The sequence below is a fragment of the Cynocephalus volans genome, chromosome 13, assembly GCF_027409185.1.
Source record: "Cynocephalus volans isolate mCynVol1 chromosome 13, mCynVol1.pri, whole genome shotgun sequence".
NCBI classification, from domain to species: Eukaryota; Metazoa; Chordata; class Mammalia; order Dermoptera; family Cynocephalidae; genus Cynocephalus; species Cynocephalus volans.
The window spans coordinates 52,725,738-52,752,285 of NC_084472.1; the positions used below are offsets into that span (position 1 = coordinate 52,725,738).

At 44.4% G+C, this 26,548-nt stretch overlaps 1 protein-coding gene across 1 annotated transcript in view; it reads right to left on the reverse strand.

Moving 5' to 3' along the window:
- ATP8B1 (ATPase phospholipid transporting 8B1) overlaps positions 1-25,865 on the reverse strand; it is a 60,437-nt gene extending 34,572 nt beyond the window's left edge. The window contains exons 1-7 of the mRNA XM_063077226.1: positions 25,685-25,865; positions 5,836-5,933; positions 4,432-4,545; positions 2,269-2,367; positions 2,104-2,165; positions 1,596-1,668; positions 1,419-1,489 (exon numbers count right to left, since the gene is read on the reverse strand). Coding sequence (XP_062933296.1) covers positions 1,419-1,489; positions 1,596-1,668; positions 2,104-2,165; positions 2,269-2,367; positions 4,432-4,545; positions 5,836-5,933; positions 25,685-25,865 — 698 coding nt within the window. The remainder of the gene's footprint in view (positions 1-1,418; positions 1,490-1,595; positions 1,669-2,103; positions 2,166-2,268; positions 2,368-4,431; positions 4,546-5,835; positions 5,934-25,684) is intronic.
- Between the last annotated feature and the right edge of the window lie 683 nt (positions 25,866-26,548).

A 26,548-nucleotide genomic window follows, 5' to 3' on the forward strand; every position in this document is an offset into this window, starting at 1 on the left:
GTTCCAAAAGGAATATAAAGAAAATCACAGAATAACATTAGGCATATCTGGAAGTGCAGGTTAAATAAGTAGCTTTTTCTACTTTCAAACTCTCTGTTCACCCTGGAACTTCAGGTTTGGATGAGATTATGCCCCAAACTAGAGAAAAATTCCTGACCTTGGGATGTTGATCCAGTTTGCTGTTTGCTATTGTGAAGGTCAGGACTGAGGCAGCCACAAGCCTCTTCTTCATTAACTTCTTACTAGCAGGGGTACTACCAAACTGCTGTTTAAAAATGTAGCTTCCAATATTTACTCTGGCTAAAATGATTAAATAAAACATATTTGTTACAGAAATTCTGTTTAGCCTTTGTCAACTTATTATTTTCCAGCGTGAATAACTGGATCATATGGTTTTGAAAGATAATTTCATTTGGGAAAGGTGGTGGTAGTCTCACCCCCAATACTTGGCCGGTCCTACTCACAGTGGTAACTGCATGTGGACACTTAGGGACAGGTTGGGGACATGGTCTGGAGAGCAAGGCTACGTCCTGACACTGGGTGGGCTTTTACAGGCTTCTCAAATACCCACTCAGAAAATTCCCTATTATAGGAAGTTGACCAATGGTTCTCAACTTCATCATTCTATTCTGACAGGACATGTTAGGATTTTATATCTTTGTAAGGCTTTAGAATCTCTCACTCCTGGGAATAATGGCTGCTTTGTCAACCGTAATGGCTGAATTGTCAACTAAACTGATCTATGGCACAAAGACACACCTGGTTTCACACACAGGATTTCAGATCTCCGTAAAGCAGCGTATGCACATCTAGGGTGTGAGGGACAAGGAGCTCAGGGAGCAGGGTCCCTGACTGCCATTTACTGTGTGACCTTGGACGGATTACTCCACCTCCCTGGGCCTCAGTGTCCTCATGGGTAATGCAGAGGTAATAATAATACTTGTCTCATGGGGTCGTGAGAAGATTGAATGAGCTAATATGTAAAGTGCCTACAACCTCACAAGCACTCAATAAGTGTATTAAAATCTAGTCAAAAATAGAACTTTATTGTCTTTTAAGTGGTAGCATATAACTAAAACCAACAAAGAGAGAGTTCATAATTGCCTACTGGCAAAGACTTTAAAAATATGTTTTCTCTGAAACAGGTATTAATATCAATAGTTGTTCATATTTGTCTAGACACTGCTCAGCAGTTTACAAAGGTCTCAGGCATACACTCTCCCGTCTGATCCTTTTACCTGCCCTGAGAGGTGGAGAAAGGCAGGTATGAAGAGCTCCACCTTACAGATGGGTAAAAAAAGAGGTCAGCACATAGGGACACTCCTGGACAGCCATGGGAGACAGGGCTAGATCTCAGGGCTTCTTGTCCAGAGGGCACTGATTTCAGTGTAATAAATGTGCCTTCAAAACACACTTACCCGTCTAGTTCAGCTGTTTCGACATAGCAGAGACTGTTGGGTTCAGAGCTGGACAACAGCAGAATGTCCGCCTGTTAAAACAAAACACACGCATGAGACAGAGACCCCCAGGGTGAAACTGAGTGCCAGGTCAGAGGGGCGAACGAGGAATGAGAGAAGCCATGCTTGTTCACTTACTGGAATAAAATCATTTTTTTTCAGACGAATGACGTCTCCAACTTGAATGTCTTTCCACTTGGTAATTTTGAACCTAAGTATTAAAAATAATAATACTTTATTGTTTTTCTAAGTTATAGGCAAGAGGATTATTAATCTTTCTGGAATTTCTGGGCTTCTAAGATTCTGGCAAATGTGTAAATCGCAGGGTAAAAATTTGCTAAAAGTTCTCCCTTTTAATGACATAACCCCATTAAGTGGTCATGAGAATTGCATTATTCTCAGAAGGCACAAGACATGCCGATAACACAAAATCCCATCTGGCAACTGCCCATAATCCAATTTGGGTATAGCCTCAGGGCTGTAAAGGGGATATAACGTCTGTCAGTTAAGAGAGGCCTTTACACTTTAAAAGGTGATGTTCTGATAAACTTCTAAGTTCTGCTAGTTACAGTAAATATGTTTCTAGACATTGTATTTATATATTACATCCTTGTAACTAAGTTACAAATTAAAAAAGGCACAGTACCTGCCATCCTTAATGACTTCACATGTCCTATTGTTTATTTCCTTATCCATTTTATGGCGAGCCTTGGGAAGGGAGAAGGGGAAATGTTTTAATCATTTCATAAGGAAGGTATTAACACCAAACTAAAATAAGCTCAAAGCAGCGAGTAGAAAAAGAAATCCTTACCACATCATCCACCAGGTCTTTGATTGCAGTGATGCCCAGCACCAGAAGCAGGGGCACAAGTGTGGTGTACCACGCCAGGGTAGAGATTTGAGGAATTGCCTATAGGAAATAAAAAGGCTTATGCATGTCCCCATGAAAGCATATCTAGCTTGCAGGTAACCAACTGATCATTCTAAGCTTGCTAAGTCTACTGTCCATCATCACATGTCTCCATATACGGCATGTACAGAAAGGCATTTAAGTATCCAACCAACCTCCTTCTGGTGGCTCTCTAGCTGCTGGCCACCTGGAACAGAGCCTGGAGGACAGTGGCTCCAGAGATTGTCTCACTGTAACCTCAACTGGACACCAAGGAGGTTTTGTAACATGATACCTAAAAGAGAACTGCTCTAAACCTTTTGTGAAAATCTTCATTAATCTGGGGGGTGGGAAGGAGTGGCATCGGGGAAGGAGTCCTTCAACTTTCAGAGAATGCATATATAGTAGACTCTGCACGTAGGATGCTCAGCCAGTGGTTTCTGAGGGTTCCATGATGCAGGCAGAGATGGCTATAGGTAGTAGCTGCCTCTGAAAGCTAGTGATTACGTAAGGCATCTTCGGGGGGCAATCAGAGAAAGTGCATCCTTCACAATCATTGTAATGGTCCAGCCGAGAAAGGGGATGGCCTTGCAGGATGCCCCACCTCCTCAAGACAGCTTCCACATTTGAATGAAAGATTGGGAAGCAAGTTTAAGATAGATCTCTGTAACCATCCTATTGGTCATATAATGTAGGGTTAAAATGACAGGCTTTGGAGTCAAACTCCTGGATCCAAGTGTTGCTCGCTCTACCACTCACGGACTACAGGACTTTGTTTTTGTTTGTTTGTTTGTTTGTTTGGTGGCTGGCAGCTGCAGGGATTGAACCCTGGACCTTGGTGTTATCAGTACCAAAATCTAACCAACCAAGTAACCAGCCAGCCCCTGGGTCACAGGACTTGGAGCAAGTTCCTCTACCTCACCAACCTCAGTTCTCCGCTGCACAAGGGAGGTCATGCTAGCATCTCCCTTCCAGGGTGCAAGAACCATGTGAACTAACAACGCGAGTAAAGGGCTGTCTGAGGTTATTACTGTCACCTTAATTTGATTGCTGCACCCTAAGAGAAGATAATTAGGGTGAGGTTAGAAGAGAGAAAGATCATCTCCCACAACACTGTGACTATGTGGAACTCCCTCTTGCCTGCTAGAAGGAAGTAAGGGAAAAGCAGCCCACTTACCACACAGCAGCACCCTACGATTTCTAGGGTTTATGTCTACATGTGCCTGTCTAAGCGTCCCCCTTGATAACAGGGCCATCCTTTACTATCCAGTCAGCAGGTCTTGGAGTCTACAAAATCTGTTTAGCATTCATTTCTCCTCTCTCCACTCCATACATCCTCCCTTCCCAGTCAGACACACACACTCCCATTTTCATAAAACCTTAGTGGGTGAATCCCAGCAGGTAGGACTGTTTTCCAAATCCAGTGTTTGATGTAAAGAATCAATAAAGCCAGGTGGACACACTGTCCTTTGTGACCTGCTTGTCAGGTACTAAAGTTTGATTCTGAGCACTAACTAGAGTGTGTAGCATTCCCTTGAGTATAGCGACAGTCCCTACACAGACAAAAGTCATGCTCTCCAGATAAGTAAAGCCTTTGCCACAAATAAGAAAAAACTTTGGAAAATGGTAGACCTTTTCTAATGTAAATCCAGTTTGCAAAAATAATTTATTAGATTTATAACCAAAATAATAATACAAATCAATAATATTCTTAGGGAAATTAGACATCTAAATGCAAAAATAAAGGACAAACACAATAAAATTGGTTTAATTTTAAAAGCACAAATAATATTACGAAGTGAAGATCTTAATTTTATTCACTTCAGGGATAGCAGTTTTAACACACATCGGTATGAAATGGAATTTTTAGAAATTCAGAATTAGAATAATATTTCCAGTTGCTCCCTTTCCTTGTTCATTTAACACTGATTGAGCTGTTTCTGTGTGTGAGGCACTGCTCCCTTAGGAACAGAGCCCTGATGTTATCATAAAACAATCTCAAGATTATTCACATTGTGTATACACAACTTAAGTGTTTTGAGTCACCATAATTCAACACAGATTTAAGATATCAAAGGGCATTACCTGTAAGATAAGAAGGACCAGGAAATAGAAATTGGCTGCTCTCTTAAATTGTTCAAACAAGTTCATTGGTAGAAAAGTAAGAGCATTGTACTTGTATGTTTTAATTGCATTATTCTGTTGGAAAAAATAACAAAGTCATTCTCAATAATGCCACACATTTATCACAATGTATTCACATCTGCCAAAATCACTAAGTTCCACGGCCTGCAGTGACACAAGGATGTAATTTGCCAGTCAGAAAGATATTGAGATTTCTTTTAAGCTTTTAATTCTAGCCAGGCCTCAAAATGCCTACTTGGAATTTTATGTCAGAGACAGTAACAAGATAGGGACATCAGATTGCCATCAAATGGATTTTGCTGTCAGATTCTTTGATCCATTAGATCCTCTTACAAAACAGGGTAAAGGTAGACATCAACATGGGCAAAACAGGAAAAGAAACCCTTTTATTTAAGGGGGGATGGAGGTTACTGGATAAGAAGGAGTAAAAGACACTGTTGTGGGTTGAATTGCATCCCCCAAAAGATATATTCAAGTCCTAACCCCAGTACCTGTGAATGTGATCTTATTTGGAAATAGGGTCTTTGTAGATGTAATCAAGATGAAGTCATACAGGATGAGGTTAGGCCCTAATCCAGCGACAGGTCCTTATAAGAAAAGTTGTTCACAGATACATAGAAAGAATGCCACGTGAAGATGGAGGCAGAGATTGGAGTGATGTGTCTATGAGCCAAGGATTGCCAAGGACTGCCAGCGACTACCAACAGCTAGGGGAGAGGCATTAATAGACTTCTGCCTCAGATCTTCCAGAAGGAACTAATCCTGCCAACACCTTGATTGCAGACTTCTAGCCCCCTAAACTTTAAGAGAATAAATTGTTGTAGTTTTAAGCCACCCAGTTCTGGCACTTTGTTATGGCAGCCCTAGGAAACTAAAACAGACACTTCACAACATTTAAGCCTACGTTTAGCGGGTGTTCTTTACCATATTTCAAAGGTAATAAGCATTTTTTAGGTGAAAATGTCTTTAAAGTCTCTAAATCCATCCTAAGAAGAGGAGGGGTAGATAAGTTATTAAGATTCCTTTCAAACTCATTACTTTCAAACATAAGGCTTTCTGTGGCATTACTGTATATTCTTTCAAATAACATTAAGAGAGTTTTGCACATACAGAGAGAAATTTTCAATCTACATAATTCTGTTTTGTTTCAAGTCACTCCTACCCACCCTCAGGGTAGTTAAACTTCAACAAAAATGACATTCCAGAGAACTAACAATAATTACCAATAGCCCCAGGCTAGTGGTTACCTGGAAGGCAGATACAGCATGAAGCCAGTAAGAATGATGGCTATTGGAAAAAGCTGGGTTTTAATAAAAATAAATTAAGAAGTTAACAGCAACTTACCGCATATTTACTTTCCTTAATACAAAAGAACTTCGTGTTCATAAACTGAGGTTGTTCATGGTACTTTCGATCATTTGCTTTGACTTGCCATGTACAATCTTTAAAAAAGAGGGAAAAAAAGTCCGTAAGTAGAAAATTAACATGTTGTTATGAGCTGAATTGTGTCCTTCCTGGATTCATCTGTTGACGTCCTAATTCCCTGTTCCTCAGAATGTGACCTTACTTGGAAACAGGGTTAATTGGAGATGTAATCAAATTAAAGCCAGGTCATTAGAGTGGACCCTTGTCCAATATGACTGATATCCTTAAAAAAGGGGGAAATTGGGGACTGCAGGTCCTGAAGCACGGCCGCAGCAGGTGAGTGGCCATGGTGGCCTCCGTGGCTATCTGAATTTTTTTCAGGGCAAATGATGTGAGAGTTGGTACATTAGTTAGGGAGGACAAATATGGAAACAAATACTAGGAAGACAACAAGCAATTTTTTGGCCGTCATCGATGGGTTACATATACTACTGAAATGAAGGGCAGAAACACACTCCGGGATGTGGGTGGAAGTGTGGTGCCTGCTGAATGGCCTCACTGGCTTCACTGTATGACTAATGATCCTCCAACAACAAAACACCTACTGCTCATAGATTCGTTCGGACAAAGCATAAATTCAATGTGAGTGGCACTCCCGAACAGTATGTACCTTATTCCATCACTAGAAAGAAGATTCAGGAACGGGTTCCACCTTCAACACCTTACAAGTAAAAGCACTGAGAAACAGTTTCAACATGTAAAATATGGGACTTTTTATGTAGTTGCACTTTTACTGCTTGTCATTAACTTGATTAAAATTCTTTAATTAAGCCAAAAAAATTGGGGGGTGGAATTTGGACACAGAGATAGAGGGACAATGATGGCAAGTCACAGGAGAAGACGGCCATCTACAAGCCAAGAAGAGGCCTGGAATGGAATTTTCCCTCATAGCCCTCAGGAGGAACCAGCCCTGCCGACACCTTAATCTCAGCCTTCTAGCCTCCAGAACTGCAAGACAGTAAATTTCTGTTAAGTCACCCAGATTGTGGTACTGAGTTACAGCAGCACTAGCAAACTAATAAACGTGTTGTTACTTGGCCATTGCTCATAGAACATTAAAATTCTGAAAGAGTAATCCTCATCTAAACATGGCCCAGACTAAAATCCCACAGCCCCAGAAGGCCATAGCTAAATTAAGTTAAATTATCTCTTCAATCTCTTTTGCTTGGTTTGTAAGATTTACTGCATTAAATATTTAGTGAGTGAATAAATCAAAGAAAAAGGGCTTCTCCAACTAATTCAACACCCTTGAGTCCTGATCATAGATCAGTCTTGTACCCTGCTTTCCCCGACCACCAGTGTCTATTGTCTTTCTAGGTTCATTTCACATACTTAACACCACATTCACAGTGCTTAGTGGACTCCGTCCGTTCAGTTACCAGGTCTAAATTCCAGGAATGTTATTTGTTTGCTGAAGAGGCCATTTCTCTTCCAACAGGCATCTCATACAACACTTTTCCCTACTCCTCCCCACCAAACTGATTCTTTCTAACCTGATTCTTGGGGTGGTTTTCTCCACGGTCACTGGAAGATGTCGCCTCCTGGGTTAATAGAACAATCCCCAACTCTGTGGAGGCCTCTGCATGCACCTTCCTGCTCACGTCTCCCTCCTTCTCACCCAGCAGCCAACCACATCCCCAACATCTGTGCTTACTGTCATCCCCACATGAGGCTCCTGGGCCTGACTTTATCCTGGTCTCCCCGGAGCTCTGTGGCTGCTGGACAATTCCTATCTTTGCCACATGCACAGGCACATCCACAGGTGTCCCCAGCTGAGACGGCCTGTGCACTGCAGAAGCCCTCCACTGGTGACCTCCTAAATGTGCTTTCCCCCATAGCCAAAGATATCTTCCCCTGTGTCTGGAGGGTACACAGCTGCAGGCGGAAAGTCCAGACAGGCCAGCTTTGAGTGCAGCTGCTGTTTCTCGTGGGCACGGCCAGAGGTCTTTACAAGCTTCAGGAGAGGGAGGCTGGTTAGCTCTGAGGTCATTGTAGATGTGTGGCCACGTCCAGACGGGCCACAGCATGACACCAGGTGGTAAGTGTGAGGCCCACGGTCTCCTTCTGGGCTCACCTGTGCACATCGATCACATCTGCTCTTTTGCTGATCTGGATAAAGCTGCTCAAATACTGGTGTATACGTGACGGCAGCCTACCCTCCTTGGATGGCTGTCGCTGCAGGTCCCCTCTGGATGTGCTGAATGTGCCCACTTCCCTGTTCTCTCCCACTATCCCTTCTTCAACACAGCTCTGCCTCTGGCTTTGGATCTTGAAAATCACAGCGCCAGCTAGAGGGAGCAACCGCAACTACCCACCTCCTTCCAGGAGGCTGCCTTGACCTAGACCCCACCACACGGCAGCTGTCATCCTCTGCAGCCTTCTGTGTCCTGCCCTTCACCTCTGCCCCCTCCACATACACGTTTCTCTCCTCTCCTCTATCTGCTGCCCCTCTGGGCAGGCCCCCCCATCCCTACTGGGGTGCAGCTGCCCCTGCAGCAGGAATGAGGCACATGTGTACCCTGGGGCTTACTAAGGTGAATACGTCCCCACGAGGGAAGACAGAAGTTAGCTCTCCCTGCCGCACACTCACTCTACATCCCCTTCAGTACAGCTATGACATTGTTGCTCCAGTCCATGGCCACCAAGGCCCAGGTCCTCTTCCTCTCCCCAGTCTGATTCCTGGGGGAGACTGGGAACATGCCAAGCTTGTCCTTATATCCCTCCCAGGTCCCCCAAGTGTTCTGCACATAGTGACACTCCAAAATACCTTCTTAATGAATAGGAAAGGTAAATTCACAAATGGTGAGACGCAGTTTACCTCTGGCTCAATTCCTTTCTATCTCAATGGTTGACTTACTGGTGGAGCCCAGCACCTAATGGAAATTTAGGCCAGTGGGACCTTCCAACACAAATATGGCTAACCAGCCGCCGGGGAGATTTCTACCCTCCTATTTTGTCTTTTCCCATCTGCTCCTGAATTTTGCTGTCCTGTGGTGTCCAACTCTATGGCTAACATTGGTTCAGTGCTTACCATGTGCCAGACATCATGTCAAGTAATTGCATCTCAATTTTACAGCAGAGTAAACTGAGGCACAGGGAGATCAGTGACTTGACCAGTGGTAGGAGAATCAGAGTGCAAACTCTGGCAATCTGACCTCCCAAGTCCAGCCTCTCCATCTACCTTGCTATTCTGACTAGGACTTCCTTTGTGACTTAAGCTCCAAACTACTGTGAGAACTTCTCTGCCAGTGAGCTGCCTTGGGATGGTCACTTACTAGAACAGAACCAACCTTTCCACTGCTGCCCAAGTATTGGGCTGTGCTTGGTCTCCCAACAGGAAGGCATAAGCACGTTGCTGCTGTGAAAGCTCAAGACAAGTACGCTATCGATCAGGAGGAAAACCCAAGGGAGCACGTCTTCAGCATTAGGCTCTCTGGGAACATGCACGCCAGATGAACTTCCCTTGAGTGACACACCTGCATGAGTAAACCAGGCTTTGATGAGCCCCTCCCCGCAAACTGGTGGGGAAGGGAAATTAACAACTAGTGTGGCACAACCGTTTTTGGAGATAGGAATACATGAAAGAAAAATTATAAAGTTATCAATCTTACAACTATAATAGCAAAAATAAAAATATTGTATTTTTGAAAATACTGTATTTCATTTTTTTAAATGACTCATTTTCTAGACTTCTACTCCATGTGGAATACAGATAATATTGCAAAAGGAACAAGTGCAGACTACTGCAGAATGCAAATAATTAACCTGGTCACATTTTTAAAATTACAATGACATTATTGAATATTTTTTTTGCATCATTTTGGGTGCCATTCATCGGGTAATCATAACTGTTGTGTCATTACAAATGGAAATGTTCCTAGCATCTTTTGAGCTCAAGTACAATTTTATCAAAAGGGAAAATGGAACTATACAACTATTCATAAGCACTGTAATAATGAATGCAATCAGAACATTTCTTTCCCACTCAAAAAGGAAATTTAAATGAAAGTATGTAAAAAACAATTTATAGGTAATCTTGATTCCATTCTACTTTATGATAATTTGCAAATGTGTGTGCTTTTAATGATTTACTTTAGCTCACAGATGACTTGTGGCACATCCCAGCCACCCGTGTTCTAGAATAACATTGAAACTCACTGTTCTAAATTTCAGGAATTCTCAGAAGAAAAACAGACAAGACTTCTCGAGAAGAGAGAAAAGGCTAATGATAAAGGATAAAAATCAATCTTAGAAATACTCAGGAGGAAAGACTAAACCGCCCAACTAATGAGCTGGATATAATGAGCTTTCCCACTCTTCCTTTGGCCCCCCTTGTGGCTTTGTAAATTCACTTCCTAATTAAGCCCCCAGCCAGTGTTGCTGTATTGGGCCTCAGCAGTCCACCCTCATTCCCTGCCCATTTTGATTTGGATGCCTTAGACAGAATGCAGTATCTGATTTCAAGTAGAGTCAGCAAGGAGTTACCAGAAATGACCTTGGTCTCTTTATTTTACACTTTTGATAACACCGTGGGGGACGTGGAGAAAATAACCAGTATGTTTTCATCAGTGACTGAACCACAGGAGCGTTGCTACTTCATTTTGGAAATCTGGTTACAGTCAAGTAATCAATAACCCTATTTCTCGTTAAAGCTACCCAAGGCTAATTCAGACAGATCAGCAGGCAAACAAACTGATGTCTTCTCCTGATTCTTTCCTAAGTTTTGAGCTAATGGCTCAAGCAGAATTGCAATCAGAGACCATAAAAAATGTGAAAACCGTGTTCTATGGTCAAATACGTTTGAAGAAGACAGCATCCCTCATCCCTCTCTTGGACATTCAGTGGACTCATTAGTATATTAAAGGTTCTGAGAAGTCCTGTACTAAAGACACTTAGGCAGCAAAACAGCACTTGGAGGTATTTATCTTTTTGACAAAACATTTAAGTGCCCACTTGGAACAGAAAACTTTATTAGACACTTGGACTACATGGCCAATTTATAGAAAAAGTAGGCATTTTGCCCCATTTGTTAGAATGGAAATATTGACAGAGAAAAGAGAAGAAATTATACACTGACCAGCAAAAAAAGTGCACCTTCATCATATGGCTCTTTAGTTAAATGCTAGAAAGATAACTAACAAGAGTTATGCTGACAAAACCATCACTGCACATGACCACAAACATATTCAACATCAGCCACATGCAGCTCAAAATCATCCTGTGAGTCTGGGGAATGTTTGTGTCATCAATACATCCAAATACTACTATGTAATGTCCAGAGAGTTCCCATGGTCACCACGTCCTTTGATCACTGCCATCTGGAAAAGGGAGTAAGCTCCGCCTTGTCCCTCACTTTCTCGTTGCTGGCTTTGAATTCTTGCTTACAGATCCGCCAACCACCAAAAAGCTGTACTGGTTGGTACAAACACCCACAAACCAGGAGAGTAAAAAGATCAACAGTTTGACATCAAACAAACCAAGCAGAGAGAGAAATGGGTAAAAAACACAGGAGACAGTTCACACAAAGGGAGATTCAAATGGCTCTTAAATATGTAAAAAGATACTCAAGTTCATAAAAGAGAAATGCAGTTCTTCATCGAGGTACCTATAATGGCAAACTATCGGCAGGAGTAAAGAATGTGATAACACTCTGCGTTGAAAAGAGAGTTGAGAAACCCTCTGAGTTGTCTCCATGGAGAGCAATTTGGCCATATCTCAAAATCTGACACACACATACACCGACTGAGCAATCCTACTTCTAGCAATTATCCCCCATGTGTATACTCATGCATGAGAGAGATGATTACTGCAGGGCCATCAATGCAGCCCTATATACCGGAAAGATAAGAAACAACCTAAATGCCTACCAAGAGCATCTAGTTAAACATCCATATGATGAAAGCCTAGGCAGTCAACAAAAAAGAATGAGGTGTCCTTATGTGTACCATAGGGAAGTTCTCCAAATGGCACTGCTAATTGACAAAAGCAGAAGGCTGTCCACTGTCCTGTGCTTTCAGCTCTGTGATGCACAGAATTAATACACAATGTGAATGCACACACGCACACACATGCACGTGTGTGTTTATGTCCATGTGTGTCTATGTGTATACGAGGCACGGGTTTGTAAGTGTTCTTTACACATACAAGTGTGTGTATATCTCGGGAAGGACATCTGAGAAATGGGTTACAGCAGTTTCTCTCTGGGAAACGAAATGGCATGGCTAAGGGACAGGGAGGGACATCATTTTCCCCATGCCCTTTCATAACTGGACTCATTTGCATGTATCACCTTTAAAAAATATGTTCGTGATTCTATTCCCTTCCTCTACTGGTTTACATATAAAGCAAATATGTAAGCTGCTTGGTTTTCTTATGGCCATTATGCCGTTACATTTAACCTTTTTTATATGTATTATTCTAGAGACAGTGGGATGGTAGGTGGGAATAAATGAAGAGTGGAGAATACTGGACAAGATGGAATGCTATATAGTCATGGAAATGAACCATATTTATACTCAACAATGTGAGTAAATCTTAAAAATATCTTGGAAGCCAGACACACACAAATACATACTGTATGATTCCATGTACACACAAAGTTCAGAAACATGCAAAACTAAACTACAGCATTTAGAGATATATATTTAGGTGGCAAAATGATAAAGAAAATCAAGGGAGTTGTTGCTATAAAAACAAGGATGGAGGTTACCTCCGAGAGAGGCTGGGACTATGGAGGGACATTTGGGGGACCTCAGGGACACTGGCAACATGCTCCTGCTTGACCTAGATGGTAGTTACACATGTGTTCACTTAGTAACTATCTGTTCAACTATGTGCTGTGTTCTATGCACTTTTCAGTATCTTAAAATAGAAAGAAAGAAATAAAAAAGAAGCAAGAATAAGCCAAAAAGAAACTTAGAGATAGGAAGAAAATAGTCCAGGATCCTGATGGTGGCAAGAATTCAGCATCGGTAATGGCATTTACTCTTTGCTGAATGAGTGAGAGAATCTGTAACCTAACAAGGCAGCCAAGCCAGGTTCTCCTTTGGGCTTTGGTTGGACGTGGCCTGGGAGAGAGTCAAACTGGGGGGTGTGGGGAATATGCCTTGTCCTTTCTCCTCTTCCTCCTCGTCCTTTACTGGCAGAATTTGAGGGTAGCTTTTAAGAATCAACTCAAGGGACACCTCTTTCAAAAAGCGTCTACTGGCACCACCACATCCTGGCAGAAATTATTGCTGCTCGTTAGAATTCCCTACTGCCAAGTGTTTATCATGACATTTATTTATTATTATTATTATTATTATTATTATTTTGTATTTGAACCCTTGACCCTGGTGTTATAATACCATGCTCTAACCAACTGAGCTAACCGGCCAGCCCTTATCATGACATTTAGAACATTGTCTTAGAATTATGTATTTAAGTATTTCTCTCTCCCCCTACCCTCGTTAGACAGTGGGCTCCTTGAGGGTGGGGAGTGTTCTTAATTGATAGATGGTTTCTCTCTGAAACGGGTTCCAGTTCTACCTTATCCCAGTGCTTCTCAAACTTGAGTGTGCACGAGACTCACGTGGAGGGCTTGTGAAAACACACTGCTAGGTCCCATCCCCAGAGTTTTGGATGCCCTAGTTATGGTGCAGTGCCTGGCAACCAGCATTTCCTCTCTCACCCCTGCTGCCAGGAGGCAATCTGTCCTCTCTTGGGTCACTGGTGCATATCAGTCCCTGGGCCCCACGTGTGCTAGTTCTTTCACTCAAACCTGGGCCCAGGCTGCTCAGCCACCAGGGGTAGCTAGTTTTCCTAAATTAGGCTCAACCACTATTCACACTCACAGTCTCTGAAACACATAGAGGTGGAGAACGCGGGTCAGCTGCAGTCATGATTCTTTGCAGCAGGGGTTCTCAAAGTGAGGGTTCCAGGCCAGCAGCAGTAGCATCACCTCGGAGCGTGTTAGAAATGCTGGTTCTCAGGCACCACCCCATAACTAGGGCATCCAAAACTCTGGGGACGGGGCCCAGCAGTGTGTTTTCACAAGCCCTCCACGTGAGTCTCATGCACACTCAAGTTTGAGAAGCACTGGGATAAGGTAGAACTGGAACCCGTTTCAGAGAGAAACCATCTATCAATTAAGCACAGTCCCCACCCTCAAGGAGCCCACTGTCTAACCAGAGTAGGGGGAGAGAGAAATACTTAAATACATAATTCTAAGACAATGTTCTAAATGTCATGATAAGGGCTGGCCGGTTAGCTCAGTTGCTTAGAGCATGGTATTATAACACCAGGGTCAAGGGTTCAAGTACCCTCACTGGCCAGCTGCAAAAAAATAATAGTAATAATAAATAAATGTCATGATAAACACTTGGTAGTATGGGAATTCTAAGGAGCAGCAATAATTCCAGCCAGGATGTGGTGGTGCCAGTAGATGCTTTTTGAAAGAGGTGTCCCTTGAGTTGATTCTTAAAAGCTACACCCAAATTCTGCCAGTAAAGGAAGAGGAGGAAGAGGAGAAAGTTTGAAGGGCATTCCAGGCAAACTTAAGAATATCAGCAAAAGCACAGAAGCAGGAAGCAGCCTGGCTTGAGCTCCAGAGTGAAGAGCTGAGTATTGCAGGACCCAGAGCAGCTCCCAGGAAGAACAGAGACCAGCAAAGAGTTGGGCAGATCAAGAGGCCTATGCTATGCCAAGAGCAGGAGTGATCTACCAGGAGGGAGTGACATGGTCAGATAGCAGTTCACATGGATCACACCAACAGTGGGGAGCAGGATGTATTTGAAGGGAACAGGTCTAGAGGCAGAAGACCTCTACAGTCATCAAAGGGAGAGCTGATGAGAGCCCAACAAAAACCAAGGTATGAGAAGTGGAAAGAAGACAGACTCAAGAACTAGAGAAGCCCAGGGCCAAGCCCGTGGCGCACTTGGTAGAGTGCTGCGCTGGGAGCGTGGCAACGCTCCCGCCGCGGGTTCGGATCCTATATAGGACTGACCAGTGCACTCACTGGCTGAGTGCCGGTCACGAAAAAACGACAGAACTAGAGAAGCCCAGCTGACTGAACATGCGACAAAAAGACTGAGAAATCAAAATGAGAAAAAAAGTAGCCCCAAGATCCTAGTTTCAGTGACTGGATGGACAGAGGAGCCACGTATGAGCTAGAGGGAATGGGAGAAGTAATTCTAATTGAACTGAACTGAAGATGCCCACAGGACATGTGGGTGGAAAAGCCCATCAGGGATTATAAAAACAAATCTGGAAGTCCAGGCTGAGGTTTAGGCTGTAGATACAGATACAAAAGCACTTGGCATACACATGTCAGTTGAAACCATGAGTGTGGATAGATCACAGGAATTGTGTTGGAGGAAGAGCAGCGAGCCAAGAGTGGATCGCCGTATTTAAGTCATGGGTTAAGGAGGAATCTATGAAAGAGTCTACAAGGCTCCGAGAGATCAGGAGAACTGGTGTTTAAGTGTATTGCTAGGGCTGTGGCTCACAGACCCCTCAAGCCCATTGTACAGACTGGCTCACAAACCCTTCACATACAAGTCCACAAGCTAGGTAATAGGAAAAGATCCTGGGAGCCGTGGGTGAAAAATTAATAGGCTTTATTCAGAGCTAGGAGCAGCTGCCCTAGTGGCCTCCCAGAGCTCCAGAGAAGCACCACATATCAGAGTCATTAGTCCTTTATACTTAGGTCCATAACCCAGGACACCTGGGTGCCCATATGCAATTACATTAGATAGTAACCAAGGAGCACCTGCGCACACATGGATTTTTACAGCAAATGTTTGGCAAGATTCCGAACATCTGAGTGGCCCTGACCATTCTCCTATATTTTCCTAGCAAGAAGTGGGAGGGCGTGAGCAATAGTAGCCAGTACAGACATGCCAAGCAAGAAAGGACAAGAGAAGCCCAATGATTTGGTGATCAGAAAGTCACACTGGTGACCTTACTTAGATAAGTTTCCTCTGGATGATGAACTAAATAGGGGCTAGGCTTAATACAAGGGGTTTTTAGGTTGGGGAGATTGAGGCAGGTTTTGGGGTTGAGGTGAAGGAGCCGGGAGAGAGAGGGAGGTTAATGATACCAGAAGAGAGGGGATGACTGATGGCAGCGGGGTGCACAGGAGGCTAGCAAGGCAAGATCCTCATCCCCAGGAAGGAGGGGTGGAAGGATGAATGAGGGTCTGGACAGCCCTGAGTTTCTTATGATGCAGGACGTGACTCAAAGTGGGGCACCTCAAGTGCCATGAAGGTTTGAATGGAATGTGAGAAAGGTAACTGGGGGCAGATAAAACGGTGGTGTCAAGGATCTGTTGTGTCTATCCACTTGATTGTGTAGTGTTAGGACCATTCAGCTCTGTTGTCAAAAAAACAAAGATGGTTTGAAAGCAAAGCAAAATGCTGTTCTTTCCCTCTGAGAAAAAAAAAAAGAAGAAGCACAATTTCACTCCTTGTCCTGGGCCATTGCTACTCTCATGCTTTCCAAACTTGAACGTGCACACCCATCACCTGGGGATCTTGTTAACAGATTCTGATTTGGCTGGTCTGGGAGGAGCCCAGGGTTCTGCATTTCTAACTAGCACGAGGTGATGCTGGTCAGTGGGCAGGCTTTGAGTAGCAGGCATGCTAGGGGATGAGATGGACTAGTCTGCTGCTGTGAGGCTGAACCTGGCTGAACTCACTGCAAAATATGGACTCCCCCTTTGCCTCATCCCAGACCTATCCCAGGGGCTGGGCCCAGGCACCTATAGAGCTTTAGAAGCTCCACAAGTGGCTCTGATGCACAGGCAGGATTGAGACTCCCCAGTGAGTATGAGGGCATGTCTTCCTAGGGTGACTTCTGTCATTAAAAACCTGCTTTAGAAACTTGGGCTCCAAACTGACAGGAAGAAAAACAACAGCTGTGTTAGGTCTGCATGAGCAAGAGCTTGCCACTCAAGCTGCAGTCATACACTACACTATTCAAGAGCAACTTCTATAAAATGAGATGGCACAGTCTAATCTCACCACTCCCTGCCCCTGCTACTAATCACTCGGTACAGAACACCCCCCACCCCTTTACGAGCTGCCAATTACTTTGGTGACTTTAAGGTAGAAGAGGTAGAAAGCAGTTTACAGCTGATCAGAGAAAGAAAGCAGCAGCCAGAGTGAAACTTTCACATTTTGGTATCTATCAAAAATTGAAAATGCATCTAATTAGATGGAATAGCTCCTCAGCACATTTCACAAATTTCCTAGGATTTACATATTTCAGTGTGCCAGCCTTATCTGTGTTTTGGTTCCCAATAAAAATTAATTCATAGATGCTGTAGAGACCCGCACCCTTAATTCTGGATTCTCTTATGAAGAGATCACTTTCATCAAGTATGCAGCTGTGCTGTTTCATTGATACCACATCTAATCTGAAATTCTGCCAAGAGGGGACAACTTCTTCCTATGTCCTGATGGTGGTGATACCTTCAAACCTTATCACTAAAGATTCCATCTTAAAAACGGTCAACTAATGATCATTTTGCCCCTGAACAGAATTCTGAACAAAATTCTAAATTAGAAAAGATGTTTAAAGAAATGCAGTTTTATATTTTCAACTACAGAGGGCAAACCAAACCAGTCAAGAAGAAAGGTCTTTGGGGGCTTCGTCTACTGGCCTGACAGAGGTGAATGCCTCCTCCCAGCTCTTCAAAGGCACCTAGAAGCTGCCCTGTGACTGGCTGAACACTCCCTGCATGGCCTTGTTCACAATATTGCTTAGCTTTTTTTTCTTGTTAGTAAAGACAAATGACATTGAAGCCTCTGAATCATCTCCAATTCCAAAGTTGTAGAGTCAGAATTATTCAGTTCCAATCTTACAGGAGTCACACGTCTTTGCTAACCTCACAAACACAGAAGGTATACAAACTGAGCAGGTGTACGCCCCAGGAAATCCAGGTGCTGGTGGATGGCTGTGCGGTGTGGGTGGGGTGGGGAAGTGGTGGTTATACTCATAAAAAGGCTCCTCTCCTAAAGCCATTACCTAAGAACATGCCACTTACATGGGTGCAGTGAAAACCAAAACCCAGTCGATTGCTCTCACTAAGGATTGCAGTCTGGGAACTAAAGCTCAGTGCTATTACCTTGTAGTTAAAAATCTAAAGTTCTGTCTCATCCCAGGGACAAGACTGCACCATTCTTGGTCAATTCTAACCACTTCACCCTATATTTCTAATTGTCAGCTGGCCAGCATCCCAAGTGGATGTCCCAAAGATAGCCTCAACTTGCAGGTTCAAAACAACCACCCTCTCCTTGACCTACAGAGCTCCCCGCTCCACCAACCCCCTATACCCACAAATGGTTCCTTCATCCACTGACAGAATGCCCCGACCACAGCAGTGTCTCCCATCCCACCTGCTCTCCTGCAATGCGACCTTGTTACTCCCTCATCAAGAAGTGGCATCCAATCTCCTTCCCTTGAATGAGGGCTGGCCTTAGTGACTTTCTTGTAACTAAGGGGATGTAGCAGAAGTGCTGTCGCATGACTTCTGTGACCAGGTCAGGGAAGGCCACATGGCTTCTGCTCTGATCTCTGGATGCTAGTTCCCCAGGTGGCCCCCCTTGGACTTTCCCATTGGAGTCCAGTGCCATGCTGTGAGAGGCCCAAGTCACACAGAGGTGCTCATCAAAAGTCTCAGTTGAGCCTTTGAGGTTTCCAGCTCAGGTGCCAGATAATGGGAGTGAAGAAGCTTCCAGATGACTCCAGACCCCAGCCATTCAACTCACCTCAGCCATTCAAGTCTTCATAGCTGAGGCTCCAGACATCACAGTGCAGAGACAAGCCCGTCCCCACCATATCCTGAGTTCCTGCCTCACAGAATCTACGAACATCATGAAATGCTTATTTTATGCCAAAAAGTTGGGAGCAATTTTTTTATATGCAGCACCCAGGTGCCTGAGCAACAAATTATTCCCGAGACCTCCTTTTCCCTCAATCATCACATCTAACGGGATTTGTGAATATCAGATCCTTGACAGTTATCATTATCTGTCCCCTTTTCTCCATCCTGGCCATCTTGGTTGAGGTCCTCACCATTTTTTGCTTGGATTCCACGCACTTCTTCCAACTGCTGCCAAAGCTTTCCACAATAAATTCACGTACCTAGCGAATATTCACTGCATGCCTGTTGTGTGCTCTGTGTGAGACAGACATGGCCTTAATTCACATGAAGCCTACAGTCTGGTGGGAGATGCCATCAGGGTATGAAGAGAAGGACAAGGAGTTGAGACCACACAACAGGGGGACCTGGTCTAGCCTGGGGGTGGGGGGTCAGAGAAGGCTCCTCTTAAGGAGGTGATGCCTAAGTTGAACCTAAAGAGTAAGCAGGTTCTGCCTGCTCTCATCAGGGGCTGCCCTTGTCACAGGGTGCAGAGTTGCAGGGGTGGGACAGGTTTGGGTGACGTGGGAACCAAGACAGGACATGGTGGCTGTGTGTAGTGAATGAGGCTCCACACTGCAGGCAGCTAGCCCTGTCAGAAGAGCAAGGCAGGGCTGAATCACACTGGCCTGAGGAGCCCAAGGAAGGAGCTCGAGTCGGATTCCCAGTACAGTAAAATTCTTTCCCATCACGAAGACTGGACTGAGAGGCACAACCATGGCCCCAGACAGGCCTCTGTGGAGGCAGCCAGTGCATGCCTGGCTGTATTAATTTCAGCCTGAAATGCTCCCTGGGGCCTTATGGATGGTGCTCAAGCTCATTAGCGTGGCTGTCCCCCACCTCGTCACCTGGGCTCCAATGACCTGCACCTCCCTGAACCTTCAGCTCCTTTGAGCCTGCCTTCCCATTTACCTGCCCACTGTTGCTGCAGCCTGCACACCACTGGGGACCATTTACCTCTCACATGTACTCTGGACTCAGCTCAGGGGTCCTCACCTCCAGGAAGCCTTCTTTGACCAGGGAAAGTCTCTGAAGAGCCCACTTAGTTCCCTGTCTGTCTCTCTGTTGAAGCACCCCAATGCATTCAATCACAAATGCCCACCAAGCCCCCACAACGTGCCAGGCACAGAGCCTGCTGCCCCCAAACCAGCTCAGAATAAGACAGATAGGACCCCAGGCTCTCACAGCACTTACAGATCAGCAGGAAGATGGACAGTCCACAACCAGTCACTCAGTTTTTAAATGACTCTGGGACAGGTGCTGAAAAGGAGGGAACAGGGCACATGCTAGTCCTCTCCTCACAGCATCCTCATGTCTCTCAGGCTTGATTTCAGTTCCTCCCTGTCCCAGGCTGGTCACATCCCTCCCACCACAGAGCCTCTCCCCTCCCCTCCCCTAATTAATTCCTCCTCATCTTTCCATCCCAGTGCAGGAATGCCTTTCTTATAAGGAAGCCCTCCCTGACCCCTGTCCTGGGCAGAGTCCTAAGTTACAGGTCAATCCATTAAGAGATCAAGACATTGCATGAGTGAGGCTTTTTGGTTTTAGTGTAAGCTTTAGCTTTGCCCCTGTTGTTTTGTATATGCATGGTGGGCTTTCCATAAACACAACTTCCTGCCTTCTCATTTTGGAGAGACTTAGGCCTCACCCTTATGCAGGTGTGCAGAACTACCTGAGACCCAGTTTAAAGATTTTGTCTGGGAGCCACTGGGGTGCCAGCATGAGGGCGGGGTTAGTACAAGTGTCCACAGGTCTGCAAAAAATAAAAAAGAAGGCTGGAGAAAGCCATATTCAAGAGAAAACCTTATAAGATGGCAGAGGCAAATCACCAAAAAGTTTCCCAATATGTGAGCAAACTCACTGCTAGGAAAACTAACTGTTATTCATCCATCCATCTATCCACTTATTTATTGCACTTGGATTTGGGGAGGAAAGGATGTGTTAACAAGAATGACTCTGCAGCTTCAGCTTGGGAGGCCAGGAGAATCCAAAAACCCCAAAGGGAAGAAGGGGTCAAGAAGAAGATCTAATGATAGAAAGACAGGAGAGGAGATGATGGATGTCTTAGTCCATTTTTGTCACTTATAAGTGAATATCTGAAACTGAGTAATTTATAAAGAAATGAATTTCATTTCTTACAGTTTCAGAGCCATCAGAGCCAACTCCATTACTCCATGAATGGATCAATCCATTCATTAGGGCACAGTCCTCAGAACTAATCACCTCTTAAAAGCCTCACCTTTCAAATACCATAATTGAATTTCCTACCCTCTTAACACTGTTACAATAGAGATCACATTTCCCATTTATGAACTTTTGGAGGACACATTTGCCATAGCAATGGGTGAGGGGGATACTTTGGCTTGATGTGAAAGATGTTAAGAGAGGAACTGGTGGTGGGAGATGATGACAGTTGATATTTACTAGCACTGACTGCACACCCAAAACTGCTCCAAGTCCTTCACATTTATTTTCTGATTTAATCTTCACAACCACCCTATGAAGTAGGTACTAATATTATGCCCATTTTACAGATGGGGACACTGAGGCACAGAGAGAGGAAGTCCCTTCCTCAAAGTCATACAGCTAGAGAGCAGTAAAGGCAGGACTTGAACCCTCGCAGTCTGGGTCTGGGGTCCTCCCTCTAACCACTATACACATGGCCATGTGGTCCATGAAGGAGAATGAAGAACATAAGCTTGTGACAGGAGAGTCTGTAGAGAGAGAACAGAGCATGGATGGGAATGCGAACATTCAAAGGGCAGAAGGAGGAAGAGGTGCTGGAAGGAAGGAGAAACAGGAGGAGGACAAGAGGGTTCCTGAAGGAGGGACTGTTGAAAAGCCCCAACGCTTCAGAGGGAACAGAGGTAGGAAGATGATGGTTTGTGAAAAGCCCACCGGACTTGGCACCTGGGTTCGTGGTTACCTATAGGTTGGTGGGCACCCCACAGAGGGGAAGAACCCCAGTTTGAGGCAGAAAGCAGGGTTCAGGTAAGTATTTGCTGTAGGACGGGGAAGCCATGAGCAGATCTGTAAGCCAGCCAGAGCCAGAAGACAGGGGAGCAGAGAGATGAAGCAATGTCACAATGCCCTGGCCCAACTGAGGCGGGAGACGGTGCTCTCGTCCCATCCCTGGCCTCAGACGGGCGGACCAATATGCATAACCCAGGAACCTTCTGCAGAGCATTTATCTCTTCCCAAGGACTTCATCTCTGCGCTGGTTCCTGACTGGCACAGAATTACCTGAGGAGATGGTCTAGAAACAGCAGGATCATGAGATGGCAAGCTAAAAAAATAGCACTCCAGAATCAAGGAATGATAGGAGCCTCTGGCTTAACAAATCTCAACTGGTATCCTGAAAGCCCAAACTTCTTGGATTCTTTTATGCTAATAACAACCATAATCTCCAGAGGGGGATGAAGAATTCTGCATTTCCTGTCTCAGAGGCCACAGAATCTCTGTGTCCTGGAGTATCTGGCAAAACTAGTGTTTCCCAGAACACACTCAGGGAAATACTGCTCTAGTGTGTTCATTAGAACACGAGAGTGCTCATCTCCGAGCGCAGAAAACACTCCTGTTCATCTCTGCCAGGCCTTGCTCAGGATAAACTAAAGGTGCAGCTGCAGTGGACCTGGGGCTTATCTCTCCCTCCACGGCACATTCTCACAGTGTGTTTGAACTTGTTCTTGATTCTCACAGCACACAATAAAGGTCCTTCAACCGAAAAGTACTTTTAATGGGTCTCTCAACACACTTGTTTAACAGGAAAGCTCAGTTGGGCTAGAGCATTTCCTTTCTTTAAAAAAAGAAAACCAACTTTCTGTGCTTCAAGGATACCATTCAAGAAATGAATGTGGCTCACACACTTTCAGGCACTGCTCTGCTGGAATGAGCGCCAGCCCCAGTGTTACTCAGCTGAGAGCACTTCCCAGGGAGACATGTGCTCTGCTGTCCCAAAGAACTGAATTGTTTGAAGGAGATTATCCGTGATGTGAAATGTCAAGAAAGCCTGAAGATGATTTTAAAAAAGAGAAAGAAAAGTCAGGATGACATTGACCTTATTGGGAAAATGCCCAAATGAGAATATGGGGGGGGGGGGAAGAGGAGAGAGGGATGGAGGGGAGGAAGGGAAAGTAGACTGGCTGTAGAGGAGTGAGTGCAGGAGTGAAATGGAAAGAAGGAGGTCTGGCATCTAGTCAGTGTCCTCTGTGAGCTTGGGAAGGGCAGAAAGAGGTGTTAGGATAATAATGTTTGTAAAAAGTCACAGGCATAGTCATTTTACAGGGGTTTGGAGAAATTAGAAGGACCTAAATTCCCTAGGATTATAAACTGCCCTTGGAAAAGACAATGAAGAGCTGATCAAGACTGAACTCCCTCAATGCCCGTATTATCTGGGGTAGAAATCTACAAGAAATGTGACCATCAAACTGAATGATCAGGAAAGGGCCCTGACCACCAGAATGTGCGGGCTGAGTTGGAAAAAAACAGGTGAGAGTTTCCACCCACTGCATGCTTCTCTGACATTTCTGTGTGAACCCAACCCTGGTCCCTCTGCCGCGTCTAGGACCACCCATCTGATCACATGGCACCATGCACTGAGAACAAAGTTCACCCTAAGCTCCACTGAGTCAATTCTCCTGCCAGCTCATCAGAGGGTAGAGATTCTGAGATTGCGATAGGAGACTCAGAGGTGCAGCCAGAGAAAGAACAAGGGAGAAGCACGTTTTACTCACTGTAAGGGCAATCAGCTAGAAGTCCCTTACTAACTCGTCGGGCTACTTCAGCTTTATCCCCATTCCACCACTGTCCAATCTGGAGCTGTTATGAGACAGAGGCCACCTTCCTGTTCAGATTGGTGGTGGTTCCATTTTAATGTCCCTCTGTTATCATGATTTTAGTGCCTTCTGCTTTGAGGCAGAAAACACTGAAGCTTAATACTTCACAGCTTAAAATAACAACCAGAAACCCACACTCAGGTCTAATCCATCTCAACGTTCAACATAGAAAGCTGGAGGATGAACAATAGCCACGAGTCAAACGGCCTCCCAGGTTTCAGGGCCTGAGGTTGTATGAGACCCCCACTGATAGTCCCCGGCACTGAGAATCTTCTCACCCAGCGAAACCAAAGAGTGACACACAGTCTGACCAAAAAGGAAGAATCCTTACAGAAATGGGATTTCGGGGCTTGTTACGTTTTCTACAGGTGAAAGCAGAAAAAAAAAAAATGGATCTACCAGAACCCCAGAAGGAGACGGTAGGAGGCAGGGAGTAGCATGGGGGAAAGAGAACACGATCATGGCGATTCCTGTGAATGGGAAACTAATGTTACTCAACTGGAACATGAGAGACCACGGAGAAAATATTTTCAACATGATCTCTGGAGCAAATCTGGGGTCCAAACAGAAAAGGCTCAGGGCTGGCCTGATAGTTCAGTTGGTTAGAGAGTGCTACCGATAACACCAAGGTCCAGGGTTCAATCCCTATACTGGCCAGCTGCCAAAAAACATAAACAGAAAAAGAGAGAAAAGGCTCTGCTTTCTTGTGGAACAGAAGAGCTACAAAGAGAAGCCCACGTGTGTTGGCCAGGGTGGGAGAACCAGTAGGAAATGAACTAGGAAAGCCACAGGGAAAAAGCTAACAGTGAAAGAGAGCTGCTTGTTACTCCAGGTGATGTGCCATCAGTGGCCACTTCCATGCAACATCTGCAGAGCTGAATGGTTGCAGCAGAGACCATACAGCCCACAAAGCATAAAATGCTTACTCTCTGGCACTTTACAGAAAAAGTCTAGACCCTGCCTCTGAAGCTGGCCTGATTCTGGGCAGGTGGCACAGACTGCTGCATAACAGGCCCCCGTGGCAAGCAGAGATTTGTAAAGAAATTCTTTCTGGAGAGCCAAAACCATTTTATATTCACAAATATCTGAACAAAAGGTACGGCAACTCCAAGGACCCTGCGAAGTATTAGGGAGCACGAGAAGGAACAAGTTGAAGATGCTAGAGGCTCAAAGCTGCATACTGGTCTTGAAAAATGTACAGTCCAAAACTACTCCCCAGAAGGGCCCATGCATCTGAGACACCTTGGAGAAGCTGCCCTTGATGAACGGCACCAAGAGCTCTGGTGGTCCAAGAGAGAAGAGACAAAGAAAAGTGGTGCCTATTAGTTGATTTGCTAAAGTGCATGTCTTTGTGCATGTCTTACCCCAGTGTGTCACTCTTGATAATCCATTTGTGGGCATGTGAACACACACACAGGGTAATTTCTTAATAACAGTTCCAAATTAGTTAGTACGTATAGGTGGTTATTTATATTACTCATAACAAGAATTTAATGATACAAATAATTTACATCCAAAGATTGATTGATATGTAAACTTTTACAGTTTCTGGGTGCCAACATGCAAATTTTTCTACATACAACTTTTAAAAAGATATACAGAGGGCTGCTTGGTTAGTTCAGTTGGTTAGAATGCAGTGTTCCAACACCAAGGTCAAATGTTCAGATCTCCGTACCGGCCAGCCACAAAAAAACCCCCAAAACAATAACAACAACAAAACAACAACAACAAAATATATGTATATATGTATGTACACACACACACCCCAAGATCTTCTATTTACTCTGAAGAATTTGTCAGATGTGGTCTCCAGCCCTGCCATACTAAGGATAATGGGGACTTGTTCAAGCTCATCCATCATTCTCTCAGTTGCTTCCTAGGAGACAGAGAAGGAAGATTCCTCCCCCCCGCCCCCCCCCCCCCCCCGCCCCAGACCATGTGAAATGGACCAATCACCCTTAGCACCTGTGGCCATGACCCAGGTGAGGATTTACAAGATCAGTCTTCGTCACCAGGTGCTCACTGCGATTACCTTTTCTGAATGTCTCCCGTTTCTCCTCGGCTTCTCTGTTGATTCGATTCTGCTCTGGTTCAACAGGAGGACCCTGGTCTTCAAGCTCATCTTCTGTTTCATCATCGCTGTAGGGAACCACTTCATCATTAGGCTGGGAATCCTCCTCGAATGTCGTTTCTGAGTCTCTTTCTGTACTCATTCTGCTGGCAAATTAGAACTACCTGGTTGAAAAGAAAGGAAAATCACAGGGAATTTTGATTCTTGCCCAGTTTTTAGTTGAATCCTGCCTGCTTCTAGTTACAACGCCCCTTTAACAAAACATTATCTAACTAACATATAAGTATTTCTCATAATGACCCAAAAGTTCAACTTAACACGCAAATAAGAACAAAACCATTATTATTGATTAAATGCCTGGTTAAGAAGAAAGAAAAAATATGTAGCTGCAAACTTTTTAATTTTTTTTTTAAAACAAGAGTATACAAACTTAAAGGTAATGTTTCAAATTGCAGATCCCAATAAAAAAACAAATACAAAAGTGCGATATTCATAGCAAAAGTACTGTTGGTAAAAGTTTTACAAAACTGACACATCCATATCTTTAGTTGCATTGTGGGTGCTCATGGAATTTAATTTCTTCCTGTGGATTGGTGGCAAAGTTGGAAAACCACTGTCCTAAAATATCTGGTTTCTGTTAACACTAATAATCTGAGCCTTTATTCTGTGACACATTCTAAACACGACCTTAGATCCTCAAATTGTACTAGTGGCTTCCTGGGAGCACTCCTCGCCTTTCTATCTTCTTAACTACCACTGCTCACTCTCTGTATCTAGAATTTGTGTTTGTATGTCTACTGTATCCAGTGACTACACAAGTGGCAA